We start from the raw sequence: 13,478 nt of genomic DNA, 5'->3' as shown, positions 1-13,478 counted from the left end.
TGTGATACGGTAAGATGTTATTAAAACTCGGTTCAGTTTTTGGTTGGCTCAGTATGGTTTATTAACCACGATTACTACTGCTGAGTGGCTGAGCCTGATTTAGTACAAGAAGATTTGACTGTGCAACCCAAGAATAATTGGAAAGAGAAAAAAAGATTGTGATCCAAAAAACTAATCGCAGACCATACAATAACCCATATATCTCGCATATTCTATTTCGAAACACAGTCCCAATTTTAGACAAGTCTGGATCTCATCTCAGTTTGGTCTGTGACTCTGTCATGTCTTCATCTCGTATAAATACGTGATCTCTTTCACCTTCTATGGCTCTATCCAACAGAGTCTGTCATTTCAAGCAGGGTCTCTGTCTCACTCAGTCTCTAGTCCGTGATCTCTTTAGTTTACAGTTACACGGACACAGACACACGCGCACACATACATATACAAACACTTTATAAAGTTTTGACGTATATATACTGAGTTTGCGTGGTGGTGTCTGATCGAGATTTTATTAAACATGGCTGTTGTTGTATCTAATGCGAATGCTCCGGCTTTCGAAGCCAAGATGACTGTCTATGTCTTCATCTGTGTTATTATTGCTGCTGTTGGTGGTTTGATCTTCGGTTACGACATCGGAATTTCAGGTTTATTCTCTTACTCTGTACTAGATTTCACCATACATAAATGCATTTCAAGAAAACTAAATAAAAACCTATCTTGCACCTCAAGTTACATGTTCTTGGTTTTCTTGAGCTAATCTTGATGATGACCTTTGGTTAAAAGGTGGAGTGACGGCGATGGACGATTTCTTGAAGGAATTTTTCCCGGCGGTGTGGGAAAGGAAGAGGCACGTACACGAGAACAACTACTGCAAATACGATAACCAGTTCTTGCAACTGTTCACATCGTCTCTTTACCTAGCCGCACTTGTGGCCAGCTTCATCGCTTCCGCCGTCTGTTCCAAACTCGGAAGGAAGCCCACTATGCAGTTTGCTTCTATCTTTTTCTTGATTGGTGTCGGCCTCGCTGCAGGAGCCGTTAACCTCGTCATGTTGATCTTTGGAAGACTCTTCCTTGGATTTGGGGTCGGATTCGGCAATCAGGTATATAAGTACTGAACTAGCTACAGGTGTCAAAACAGGTCACTCCGGAATTGAACAGTATCTAACTTAACCTCAAAATTTGCAGGCAGTGCCGCTTTTCTTGTCTGAGATTGCTCCAGCACAGCTCCGAGGAGGTCTCAACATTGTATTCCAACTCATGGTTACAATCGGAATCCTAATTGCCAACATTGTCAACTACTTCACTGCCGAGGTTCACCCTCACGGATGGCGTATTGCTCTCGGTGGAGCCGCGATTCCAGCTGTTATTCTCCTCTTCGGTTCACTGCTTATCATCGAGACGCCCACAAGCCTCATCGAGCGCAACAAAAACGAAGAAGGAAAAGAAGCCTTAAGGAAGATCAGAGGAGTTGATGATATCAATGACGAGTATGAGTCTATCGTCCATGCCTGCGATATAGCGAGGCAAGTCAAGGACCCTTACAGGAAACTGTTGAAGCCGGCTAGTCGCCCACCGTTGGTCATCGGAATGCTTCTCCAGTTCTTCCAACAGTTTACTGGAATCAATGCGATTATGTTCTATGCACCGGTTTTATTCCAAACTGTTGGGTTCGGAAGCAACGCAGCTCTTCTCTCTGCGGTTGTCACGGGAACGATCAATGTTCTTAGCACGTTCGTTGGGATTTACCTCGTTGACAGAACTGGCCGGAGATTCCTTCTTCTCCAATCTTCCGTTCACATGCTCATCTGCCATGTCATTAACTATATCTCTTGTCTTTGTTTTTATTTCTTGTGATTCAAGTTAGTAACTTGAAGATAGGTTTCTTGTCGCACAAGTTAAAGTAAAACTAACAAATCTCTTGAAACAGTTGATCATTGGAGGCATCCTAGCAAAGGGCTTGGGTATAACGGGAACACTCGGGAGGGCAGAAGCACTAGTAGTGGTGATCTTTGTGTGCGTTTACGTGATGGGATTTGCGTGGTCATGGGGACCTTTAGGATGGCTAATCCCAAGCGAGACGTTTCCTCTAGAGACTCGAAGCGCAGGATTCGCTGTTGCAGTCTCGTGCAACATGTTCTTCACGTTCGTAATTGCTCAAGCCTTCTTGTCAATGCTTTGCGGGATGAGATATGGAATATTCTTCTTCTTCGCCGGTTGGATCATAGTGATGGGACTGTTTGCCTTGTTCTTCATACCAGAGACAAAAGGAATAGCCATTGATGACATGAGAGAGAGTGTGTGGAAGCCTCATTGGTTCTGGAAAAGGTATATGCTTGCGGAGGATGATCATCCTGACGTCGAGAAGAGATCTGCTTGAAATGCATCATTCTCTGTTGATGTTTCTTTTATTTTTTTTCCCTCTGCCTCTTACCTTCTTTTTTTAAATTTCTTTTCCTTGTTGCTTTTCTTTATTTAATTTTGTTTCGTGGGAACGATTAGTGTAATAAGACCAACTTGTTGGTTCAGGTTAGGGTTATCAATGAAAAATTCCATGGAAATTTTCCTCACATTCTTTTCTCATTTATTTACATTATTTGAATTGTTTCTTCATATAGTAGATTGAGCTTAAGCTTCAAACTTTAGATATTTCAGAATTACACAGTTTTGATTTTTTTGCTCAACGTTAGCAGAATCAGATTCTCTGTTTAATTGCTTGTACCGAACACAGGAGAACAAAACCAAGCAAGTAATCCGGTTGAGGAGCTAACCGTGAATTATTGACTAAAGCTATTTAAATCGTAACCTTCTTATCAGCGTCTTTCAGTGCTTTCTTTTTCAAAGGATAACAAAAGATTCACTCTACTCAATCCTCTCAAGTTCCTCTTACTTGCCAAGTCAAAATATGCAAAATTAGAAAATCTATTGAAGGGAGTGTCAAGTTTCACAAACATGTCAAACTAATATAGCTACAAGAATAAGATTATTTTGGTTATTTCTAGTCGGGAAGTATTTGCTCGTTGTCTGCATCTCCTTCTGTCTCAATGGTAGGCTTAGTAGGTCCAGCTCCAGGAGCTTGCTTCTTCTTGATTCCACTCACTATATCATCAATCCTCAGAAGCATACACGCCGCTTCTATCGCTGTCTTGAACGTTTGCGCCTTCACATTGTACGCATCCCATATCTAATCACAAAGTTGAAAGTATTAAGTCTCAAGAAACAACATAGTACTTTTACCAGAGAACATTGCTTTTTCAGTCTTACCTTGCTCTCTTTCATGTCAGCTATTGCACCAGTATTCCCATCAATTCCAGTCCAAGCATTCTCCCCATTTGCATGCTAATTTAACCAAAAAAAATTGAATCGATGAGAGAAAAAATTCGGTGTCTAAAACATGTACAGAGATTTAAAAAATTGGTAGATGTAGATATACTTTTCCTTGCAATGCTGTCATAGTTCTGATCACGTTAACTCCACAGTTCTGAGCTAGAGTACGTGGAATAACCTCAAAAGCTATAGCAGCTGCTTCATATGGCCACTGTTCCAATAACATTCAAAATTAGATCACCCATTCAACTTGAAAATATCACAAGTTCACCACTACAAGAAAAGTGGTAGCAACCATAACAAACCTTTTCGATTCCTTCAATTGTTGCACTCTTCTGTTTTAAAGTGGCAGATACTGTTAATTCTGTGGCTCCGCCGCCAGGAAGAAGCTTTGGGTTCTTGATGATGTTTCTTGAGACAGACATGGCATCCTGCAGGAAGGAATGCATCAGGTAAATGATAGTGACCAGCATGAGTAATATCTTATGTTTTGCACTATCATTCACACACCTGAAGATTTCTTTCCACTTCGTTGAGGAGATCTTTACTAGGTCCTCTTAAGAGCACGGTGCATGCTTTAGGTTCTTTGCAATCAACAATAAAGGCAAAGAAATCATCTCCTATCTTCTTGACCTCAAACAAGCCAGCACCAGTACCAACGTCAGACTCTTGAAGTTCATCAGGCCTGTTCACAATCACAGCTCCACATGCCTTAGCGATTCTGTTGTTGTCCGTCTTTCTCAACCTTCTGATAGCACTAACCCCAGCTTTACTGAAATAGTGACAGGCCAAGTCACTAAGTCCCTTCTCTGTAATTACTAAATCGGGTTTGAACTTTAGTATTTGCACGCAGATGTTCTCAATGTACTCCTCTTCCAGTTTCAACAGCACTTCCCAGTTCTCTTCTCTGACCAACTCGGCGTTGGTTTGGTTTTCACCTTTTTTGTACTCAAGGGGCAGTCAAGAAGAATAATCCGCGGGTTAACAATCTTTCTCTTCATTTTACCAGGGGCAACTACGTCTTTGTTAAACATGACTCCTTTGAGAACCTTGGAGTCCTCCAACTGCTCACCTGGAACCTTCTCAACCTTAATGTACTTTTTAATATCCACCTCCCTCAATCCTTGTCCAAGATCAACACCAATAGTAGTGGTGGCATCAATTGCTAAATCCTACAAGAGCCACATTAACTCGTTTGTATAAGAATGTGGCGAAAATACTTTATGATAATCCATTCATACGCTTGTTACTACTCCCTGTTCGAAAAAGCAAATATTTTCAGTAATTAAAATACTTACAGCAATCAGATCGGCAAATTTCCATAGCTGAATTTTGTTCTAATGCAGCTTTTGACTAATCCTAGTACTGTTGCACCTGCAATACAAGATATTCATGTATCAGCAAACATGAGATAAGATGCCCAAGATCAAAAACAAAGGTAGAAGTGGACTTACGGTCATTGACATCGATTGGCATGGCAATCTTGTCAAGAACAGCGATAGCATCCTCGAGAGCCTTAATATAAGCTGCAGAGAGAGAGAAAAACATTGATCAAATGAAAACAGTAAAAAGAATACAACACTGTGGAATGATCACAAATTATACGCAAGTATACCTCGGCAAATGACTGTGGGATGGTAACTCTTCTCAATAAATGATTCAGCAACATGTAACAATTCACCAGCTGTTGAAAAACGAAAAGAAATCAGCGAAACAAGTCAAATCCATATTAAACATCACAGTAGTGCCTATTACACTCTTCAAAGCAAACCCTAGTGGCAGACAATTAATTCAACCAGATGAAATGTATATACCAAGAACAATAACAGATGTAGTCCCATCACCAACTTCTTCATCTTGTGTGCGACTCAACTCAATCATCGACTGCAATCAACAAAGAGTAAAAAAAATTGATATCAGAAACAGAACAGTGAGAAGACGACAAGGACAAGCGAGAAAGGGAAGGAGTTAAAAAAAACCTTAGCTGCAGGGTGAGCAACATCTATTTCACGCAAAATAGCATTTCCATCATTGGTAACAACAATCCCTGAAAACCAAAGAGTTTAGCAAAACCCATAAAATTTTTATTACAAGTCAGTGAAGACTGAATTGATCAAAAGGAATAAACCCTAACTTAATCCTTGTCCCTTTGAAGATCTATGGAGAAGAGGAAAACACTAACAAGGAGATACAAAACAGAGAAAACCTACCTCCAACAGCATCAAGAAGCATCTTTAACATAGAGCTAGGACCCAGTGTGGTTCGTAAAATGTCAGACACAGACTGTAAAATTGAACCCAAAACTCTAGTGAAACCATGATTCATTCATTCATTAGCAGATAGAGAAGCAACAATGGAAAAAAAAAAAAAATAAAAAAAAATAGAGACTTTATTACCTTGGAAGACTGAATATTAGCATGGTGAACCTTTGCTCCAGATTCACGCTTCAATGAATCCTCTGAACATTTTTCACCAAGTAATAACATTAAACAACAATACAGAACACTGAATTAAGAAAAAAAACCCAATTACAGATTCATAGAAACAAAATCTGCAGAAGAAGAATTACTCACTGAGAACAAGAACCGGTGCGTTCATATCTGCGATCTAAAGCGTACACGGAGAACCGGAGAAAAGAACAACAGCTTAGCGACGGCGACGGCGACGGAGCAAATTCAAACAAGTGTTGAGAATGGTAACTAGAATGCTTCTTTCTCGACTCTCCTCAGTCACTTTTATTATAAAGGTTTGTAAAGCCCAATTATTATAATCTGATTTGAGCCCATTAAAGCCCATCTAAGTTGTATATTTTTTTTTTTTTTTTTTTTTGGTTGGTTTCAACTTTCAACTTTCAACTTTCAAATTTGTGTAGTTATTTTTAGGTTACAAGTTTTTTTTTTTTTTTTTTTCTTTTGGTACAAGATAGTTTATAGCATTATACTTAAGGTGATATATATTTATGCTTTGAAATCATTTTTATTTTTTTTATTGAAAATTGCAGCAGCCTCCTTGCGAAAACGACAGTATAAAACGAATGAATAGAATATTACAAATTTGCATTTCTCCACAAAAATATGAATATATTGGAGTTGGGGTTAAATGAAAGTGTTGCCACCATTTCACGAGCTCACGCTCCAATTTATTATTGACAACTTGCATTGCACGTGATTTTTTTGTATAAAATAAATATTTGACATATTGTAATTTTATAAGGATGACCGTGTATACTAGCTAGTGCTTAGGGCACTTCATTAAGTGGCTATGCACAATTGTATGTTTGTTTATCTTCCAACTTTCCAACTTACCTAGAATCTTTTTGGTCACTCTCCTCATGATGTATACGTTAGCCATCACTTAAATTCCATGTAACTTGAACTAATTTCAAATTTAAAACGCAATTCTTTTTTTCTTTTCGGAACGAAGGTTGAAAATTCAAATATCAAGATGTCGTGTAATCCAATACACTTAGTAATATAGCTCAAACATTTAGATAATTATTATTGACTTGTAGGAAATGGGGATAGAGCACCCAGACAAAATTAAGCATTATGTCAAACGTTCTCGCCTCCTTTCTTGAAATTTCCAATTTGTGAATGTCATCAGCATCAGACCAGTTTTTTTTTTTTTTTCTTCCATCGAGGCAAAAGACGAGCTACTATAATAGTAGATTTATTATATCACACTTAACTTCATAAAAAAACACTTTATAATTATCATACACTTTGTTGTAAACACATGTACACTATATCTACAGTTTTCTAGTTTTCACAAGTGATCATGAAATTATAGTAAACTAACTATTTTCATCCTTAAATAAAAATCTACAATTATCATAAGTTTAGTACTTCTATGTTATATAGGATGGTAAAAAGACACACATATAACATATCCTTGCTCTTATTTGTTTTTTTCTAAATTAAACCCAAAAATTTTGAACAGAAAAGTACTTGGTATACTGTATATATTAAACCTCTTATTTGTTTTAGACGAAATAAATGAAAGTCTTGAACGGAGTATATAGTATATGTAATTTTGCAAACACCGTAAACCGAGACGTTAGACTTATTAACGTTTAAGGACTATATCGATTTGAGAATACGCTTGTGTGTTTGTTGTCCTCGTACATACCATCCGAAAACATTTGCATCTTCTCACTTAACTCACTATCTTTTGAATTAAAATAGTAGAATCGCCAGTGAGATATATAACCACTAAAAATTTGTACGACTCATAATTTAATAAAATCCATTACCAAAAAAAAAAAAAAAAAAAACTCAAGTGATTTCTTCTGCTATATATAGCGCATCATTAGCTTGCAATATATCTCAAATCCTTACCACAAAGCAAGAGAAATAAAAATCACACACACAAAATATAAAAAATATATATATAGTAAATGGAAGGGTTTCTGCGGTTCCTTGTAGCGAAAGCCATCTTGTTGGCTTTAGCATCTTCATTTGTGTCTTGTTACGACCCAAGTCCTCTTCAAGACTTTTGTGTTGCCGTCGATGATGCTAATGGCGGTAATATCTTTATTTACTATATATATTAACATGGTTCCCTAATATCGTCGTACCAATTAAGCATTTAAGAGATACAACTCTCAACATTATTAAAATCCTATATTACTAAAAAATTGTGTGTGTTAGCTTTAGATAGTTGTTAGCTAGTAGACAGTATCTTATTTTCATCTGTACGATTGACACGGTACGATGTTCATCTGTGTGTTTCAGTTTTCGTGAATGGAAAATTCTGCAAAGACCCAAAATACGTGAAAGCCGAAGATTTTTTTACTTCCGGACTAAACATCGCCGGAAACACCATGAACCGCGTCGGCTCCAACGTTACAAACGTCAACGTCGACAGAATCCCTGGACTCAACACCCTCGGAGTGTCTCTTGTCCGAATTGACTTTGCACCAGGAGGTCAAAACCCGCCACACACGCACCCACGTGCCACCGAGATACTCGTGCTTGTTGAAGGAACGCTCTTAGTCGGGTTTGTAACATCGAACCAAGACAACAACAGATTGTTCTCAAAGGTTCTTTACCCCGGAGACGTATTTGTGTTTCCCATTGGAATGATACATTTTCAAGTGAACGTTGGGAGGACTAACGCGGTTGCGTTTGCTGGTCTTGGTAGCCAAAACCCCGGTACGATCACAATCGCAGACGCGGTCTTTGGATCGACGCCTTTGATTATGCCAGAGATTTTAGCTAAAGCGTTTCAGCTGGATGTGAACGTGGTTAGATATCTCGAGGCAAGGTTTTCTCGTAACTATTGAAAAAGTTTTTAAAGGAATGACGGGAAACTGTAATAAAAAAATATGATGGGAAATGTATGTACCAAAACATGAATAAAGTATGTAATATACAAGTGTGTGACAACTATAATAAAACAAATAAAAAATATAAAAATCATTGAATCGGTTACTTGCGGTGGAAGGGAATAATATTATTTCAAAAAGATTTCTTTTACAGAAAACAAAAATAATACAAAAATGATTATAGGGTTTGAAGTTTCCAGGCTGGAGTTGGGCCTTTAATGGGCCTCTTCGTTAAATTTAATCAGAGGTTAGTAATTAAAGGTTTAATTATACCTTAATCTCTCCGCGTTTTCTTCTTCATCTTCTTCTTCTCGACTCTGCTTTGCTTTATCCCACTGAGAATTTTGAATTTCATTCATTCATATCCCCAAAGTTTTATTTTTTCGGAGTAAAATCAGAAAAAGCGTTAAACCCCCGATCAGTATAATCTCCGCCGTTGATTTCTGACTAAGGGTTTTTCCGATTTCAGTTTATGATCTGACTCCGGGACTCTCTCTGTGTGTTGCTTTCTCATTGCGTTTACGATTCTTCTTCCTATTTCAAGGTACGCTTTTGTTGATTGCGTTTTCATCACTCTCAGATCGTTCCCAAATTCCGGGGTTTCTCTTAATTCCTTCAAAATTTTCCCCTTTTATTCACTGCCTCGATTCAACAACTCATCGATCTCTCGAACCCACTTTATGAAAAAGCTAATCGAAGGCTTACATGCTTTTGAATCGTGAATATTAGATTCGGATTTAGGGTTTTTCTCTGCTTTAAGCTTCAATCCTTTTGTCCACTTGACACCTCCCGGAGAATTCAGGAGGCAATTAGCTCTTTTCCAGATCTTGCTTAGCTTTTGTACAGGTTTTAAACCCTTTAGCTCCTTTTGCAATTGCGTTTATTTCTTTCTAGTTTAAGAGTTTGTTCAGAACGTAATTAATCACCAAGTTATCTCCTTTTTTTTTGCAGAATGGCGGATTTGCTTCCCATTTACCTCATTATTGTGGCGTTTCTATGCACTGTCGGAGCCATTGCTTTGGCCTTATTCCATATATACAAGCACCTTTTGAATTATACCGAACCCATTTATCAGAGATATATTGTGCGCATCGTCTTTATGGTCCCGGTCAGTTTTTGCTCTTTCAACTGTTTTTGTTCTCTTTCTCTAACCTGATCTGTGAACTCCATTTCATGTTGAATTCTTACTGCTTTTGGCACTACAGGTCTATGCCTTGATGTCATTCTTGGCTCTTGTGTTGCCCAAGAGCTCGATATATTTTAACTCTATCCGAGAAGTGTGAGTGTTTCTAAATTTTCCATATTTGCTAGTTTAGCATTCAACGAGCTTCCTCCAGTTACTATACTAAGTTCTTAATGATGTAACCTTGGGAATATAGAACGAACTTTTAGAACTCAGATTATTACTATGGTTTCAACAAATGCAGATCTGATGGTGTATATTCCTAAGGCTTTGTAGTCTTTTGTCTGTTTCAGTTACGAAGCATGGGTGATTTACAATTTTCTATCGCTGTGTTTGGCATGGGTTGGAGGCCCAGGTTCAGTAGTTATAAGCTTAACTGGCCGCTCTTTGAAGCCATCATGGCATCTCATGACATGTTGCTTCCCACCACTACCATTAGACGGGTTAGTGTGCAGACTTAAACCTACATTCACTATTATACTGGTGGCATTTGTATATTTCTTTGATTTCTCATATGATTTTTCACTAAATCTTGGAACTTGTTAAATTTTTAATCAAACCATGCTGAGGATCTTTATGAATGAATGATCATTCAGTTGCGTGACTCTGGTTTAGTATAAGAATTAGAATTTGTTTAGTCCAGATATATATTAGCATCAGGAATTTGTTTGAATCTCGGTTTTGAGCTCTATGACGCGACTGCCTTACCTAACATCTCATAGCTGATACCTGATTTATCTTTTTTTTTAAGGCGTTTTATTCGACGGTGCAAGCAAGGTTGTCTGCAATTTGTTATTCTAAAGCCAATCCTAGTTGCTGTAACACTTGTGCTTTATGCAAAAGGAAAATACAAGGATGGAAATTTTAGCCCTGATCAATCCTATCTCTATCTTACCATCATCTATACAATATCATACACAGTAGCTTTGTACGCACTGGTCCTCTTTTATGTGGCATGCAAAGATCTGCTTCAGCCATTCAATCCAGTCCCAAAGTTTGTGATTATAAAGTCTGTTGTCTTTCTAACCTATTGGCAGGTAATATGTCTTTCTCGCTAATGAATCTGGTTTGGCATTACGTTTTGGCTTTTGCTATTCTCTACAAATATTTAACACATTTCTTCTGTCTGGCGAACCTTTTTGTGTTACAGGGTGTTCTAGTTTTCCTTTTTGCTAAATCTGGATTTATAAGGGATGAAGAAGAAGCAGCACTCTTCCAAAATTTCATAATATGTGTGGAGATGCTTATTGCTGCAGCTGCTCATTTCTATGCATTTCCGTACAAGGAATATGCAGAGGCCAATGTTGGAGGAGCTCGAAGTTTCTCAAGAAGTCTGGCACATGCTGTTATGCTAAATGATTTCTACCATGATACTGTTCACCAGGTAACCGATAACAAATATTTTGAAATGACTGATCTGTGGCCCTTTGCTGCGGTGATGCTGATGATTGGTTTGATATTCTTGCAGTTTGCCCCGACATATCACGATTATGTGCTCTATAATCATAATGATGGTGGTGAGGAAGGGACAAGGAAGTACCGTGCACGAACATTTGTGCCAACTGGTCAGGAAATGGATGCTGTTAGAAAGAACAAACACATGTTTGGGAACAAGATAGATGGTGTTTCAGTCTCTAGTCAATCTTCAGAATCAAGCACACCCAAAACCTCTGGTGTAAGTTGTGATCCTGCACGTCCTGAAACCATGAAATCTTCTTTGCTTGTGGATGCCTCGGACTCGGCTTCCACAATGTATGACATGTCCCTCATTGACATTGATATATCGAGCTACCCGAGCAAGGTACCTTCTGCAAATATAAGTGGAGGAGGACCTAAATAGTGGGTAAAATTGATGTAGAATCCACCATTTAACAGTAACAAAAGAGTTAGAATTAGGAGTTTCTCAAGTGTGTTGTTAAAGCAGGAAGATTTTAGTTGGAGATGGAGGTATAAGTGTGATTTGTTTACTCTTGTATGTGTTCCCTTGTTGTTCTGATGATTTTTCCACTGGTAATTAGTTTACTTTGCAAAGCCTGTTTCTTGTTATTGCTTGTTCCACGATATTTGGTTTGTAGATATGAAATGATTACGAGATATTTGGATAAACAATCTCAAAAAAGTTGTGAATCATTTGGTGTGGAATTAGAAAAGAGTTAGATGGAGTTTGGAACTATGTGTATTGCAGAGTTTGGAGCTGTTAGGCTATCTCCTCTGATGTTCCTTTCAGACCACGTATAATAATATTTAATAGTTTTGTTTGTGTGCTATTTATGCTAACATTGTATTATTTAATTGTAGTGTACACTCCAAAAAGAATTGTTTATTTTGTCGTACTTAAGTCTTACATAAATATTTTTGTTAGACTCAAAACCCAAGACCCCAACAAGAAAGCATAAGATGAACCCAAAAACATTCATCGTTTGATTAAAACTGTCAATATCATAATGTCACTAACAGTTTTTTTAAATATCAATCAAGTAATCCTAGAAAAATCATAATTTAGATTAGATTTGCAAGTCTAGTATTTTAAAATGGAAACCAAAACCGTCATAATATTTTGCAATCTACGTATATATTGTTTTAATAATAGTATAAGCAGAACGTGAACATTGAACTTTGAATTGATATTAGTAACTTGTTGGGAAGTTAGATTAAAGTCTCACCTAGATATATTGTATTTGATTTGACGAGACCACTTTTTTATTTTTGGTAAAAAAAGAGAGAAAGAGAGAGAGACACACACCATTAAAAGCAGAGAGAGTAACGTCAAAAGGCAAAGCCAAAGCCAAAAATATTTAAAGCAAGAACGTGAAGCACTTGAAACCACGATTGATATATATATATCCAAACCAAACCTTATTCGTTGTAACGACGGCGGTGTGGATTTAGTGTTTACACAAGTTAACCAAATTAGCCATCACCGTAATCTACTGCAAGAAATCTCCATCAACCCTTTTTAAACACAATTCTTTACTTCTTCAAATCCCAATTCCGATGAGCAGAAACAGCAGCAGCAACGGCGTTTGTTGGCAGAGCAACAGCGGTTATGGAGGAGGAGGATACGTGGAGAAGAGACAACTGTTCCTAAAAAGCTACCAATTCTCGAGGAAACAGAGCTTAACAGAGAAGATTCAAAGATCCGTGAAGAGAGTTGTCAAGAAAGTTGTTTGGATAAGGTTGAAGTCAGCTAGGAAGCTGAAACGCGTCGTTTGGTCTCGTCTCAAAACAGCGTTTTTCTACCGCCGTAGACGCTTTTTTCGTCTCATTCATCCAAACAAACCTTCATCTTACTGCTTCTACTAAGTTTTTTCTTTTCTCTTCTCTTGTTCTGTTTCTTCGTTGATGTGTGTGTGTGCATATTAGTATCGTTGCGTGCTTCAAATTAAGATTTATCTTTTTTTGTCTTTAGTTAATGTTGTTTAAATTGATTCACTGAAATGATCTTGTTATGGTTAAGTATTATGATCGAATTTGGAGAAAAAGAAAAAGAGTTTTCAAGATTTTGTTTTGTGATTCAGAAAGAGACTTTAGGATGCGAAAGATCATGCAGGAAATGTGAACTGAACGTCAGATTCAGTAAATGTTCGTAGTATTTTTTATAATTAATACAGTATGTATGTATTGTATTAAATCATATAGTCA

General features: G+C 37.5%; 6 protein-coding genes across 7 annotated transcripts; 4 read left to right on the top strand and 2 right to left on the bottom strand.

Moving 5' to 3' along the window:
- The first annotated feature begins 325 nt into the window (after nucleotides 1–325).
- On the top strand, nucleotides 326–2,570 carry LOC104748038 (sugar transport protein 6-like). The gene is made up of 4 exons (XM_087488950.1): nucleotides 326–644; nucleotides 784–1,103; nucleotides 1,189–1,815; nucleotides 1,931–2,570. The coding sequence occupies exons 1-4, from the start codon at nucleotides 518–520 to the stop codon at nucleotides 2,378–2,380; spliced, it is 1,524 nt and encodes a 507-aa protein (XP_087345076.1). The 5' UTR covers nucleotides 326–517; the 3' UTR covers nucleotides 2,381–2,570.
- A 334-nt stretch (nucleotides 2,571–2,904) lies between these two features.
- Nucleotides 2,905–6,042, bottom strand: LOC104744757 (T-complex protein 1 subunit gamma-like). The gene is made up of 13 exons (XM_087488951.1): nucleotides 5,901–6,042; nucleotides 5,724–5,785; nucleotides 5,538–5,610; nucleotides 5,307–5,374; nucleotides 5,142–5,211; nucleotides 4,943–5,011; nucleotides 4,782–4,853; nucleotides 4,626–4,701; nucleotides 3,838–4,499; nucleotides 3,633–3,758; nucleotides 3,434–3,538; nucleotides 3,265–3,339; nucleotides 2,905–3,184 (listed from the first exon to the last, which is right to left on the bottom strand). Exons 1-8 carry the CDS (start codon nucleotides 5,923–5,925, stop codon nucleotides 4,631–4,633), a joined length of 510 nt encoding a protein of 169 aa, XP_087345077.1. The 5' UTR covers nucleotides 5,926–6,042; the 3' UTR covers nucleotides 2,905–3,184; nucleotides 3,265–3,339; nucleotides 3,434–3,538; nucleotides 3,633–3,758; nucleotides 3,838–4,499; nucleotides 4,626–4,630.
- Nucleotides 2,999–4,562, bottom strand: LOC104774943 (T-complex protein 1 subunit gamma-like). Its single transcript, XM_087489150.1, has 7 exons — nucleotides 4,548–4,562; nucleotides 4,334–4,499; nucleotides 3,838–4,265; nucleotides 3,633–3,758; nucleotides 3,434–3,538; nucleotides 3,265–3,339; nucleotides 2,999–3,184 (listed from the first exon to the last, which is right to left on the bottom strand). The coding sequence occupies exons 1-7, from the start codon at nucleotides 4,560–4,562 to the stop codon at nucleotides 2,999–3,001; spliced, it is 1,101 nt and encodes a 366-aa protein (XP_087345276.1).
- A 1,576-nt stretch (nucleotides 6,043–7,618) lies between the features above and the next one.
- LOC104744756 (germin-like protein subfamily 1 member 7) lies at nucleotides 7,619–8,744 on the top strand. The gene is made up of 2 exons (XM_010465855.3): nucleotides 7,619–7,850; nucleotides 8,061–8,744. Exons 1-2 carry the CDS (start codon nucleotides 7,724–7,726, stop codon nucleotides 8,609–8,611), a joined length of 678 nt encoding a protein of 225 aa, XP_010464157.1. The 5' UTR covers nucleotides 7,619–7,723; the 3' UTR covers nucleotides 8,612–8,744.
- A 174-nt stretch (nucleotides 8,745–8,918) lies between these two features.
- LOC104744754 (uncharacterized) lies at nucleotides 8,919–11,867 on the top strand. 2 transcript variants are annotated; one of them, XM_010465853.3, is made up of 8 exons: nucleotides 8,919–9,197; nucleotides 9,383–9,499; nucleotides 9,605–9,761; nucleotides 9,859–9,932; nucleotides 10,130–10,279; nucleotides 10,588–10,873; nucleotides 10,987–11,220; nucleotides 11,305–11,867. In XM_010465853.3, exons 3-8 carry the CDS (start codon nucleotides 9,606–9,608, stop codon nucleotides 11,674–11,676), a joined length of 1,272 nt encoding a protein of 423 aa, XP_010464155.1. In that variant the 5' UTR covers nucleotides 8,919–9,197; nucleotides 9,383–9,499; nucleotide 9,605; the 3' UTR covers nucleotides 11,677–11,867. The 2 variants fall into 2 exon arrangements, with proteins under 2 accessions (XP_010464155.1, XP_010464156.1); XM_010465854.3 differs by lacking the exon at nucleotides 9,383–9,499 and having other exon boundaries at nucleotides 8,926–9,197.
- A 700-nt stretch (nucleotides 11,868–12,567) lies between these two features.
- On the top strand, nucleotides 12,568–13,336 carry LOC104744753 (uncharacterized). The gene has a single exon (XM_010465851.2). It carries the CDS (start codon nucleotides 12,831–12,833, stop codon nucleotides 13,137–13,139), a length of 309 nt encoding a protein of 102 aa, XP_010464153.1. The 5' UTR covers nucleotides 12,568–12,830; the 3' UTR covers nucleotides 13,140–13,336.
- The last annotated feature ends 142 nt before the right edge of the window (nucleotides 13,337–13,478 follow it).

The sequence above is a fragment of the Camelina sativa genome, chromosome 15 (assembly GCF_030686135.1).
Source record: "Camelina sativa cultivar CO46 ecotype springtype chromosome 15, ASM3068613v1".
NCBI classification, from domain to species: Eukaryota; Viridiplantae; Streptophyta; class Magnoliopsida; order Brassicales; family Brassicaceae; genus Camelina; species Camelina sativa.
This window is presented reverse-complemented; position numbering and strand designations above follow the sequence as displayed.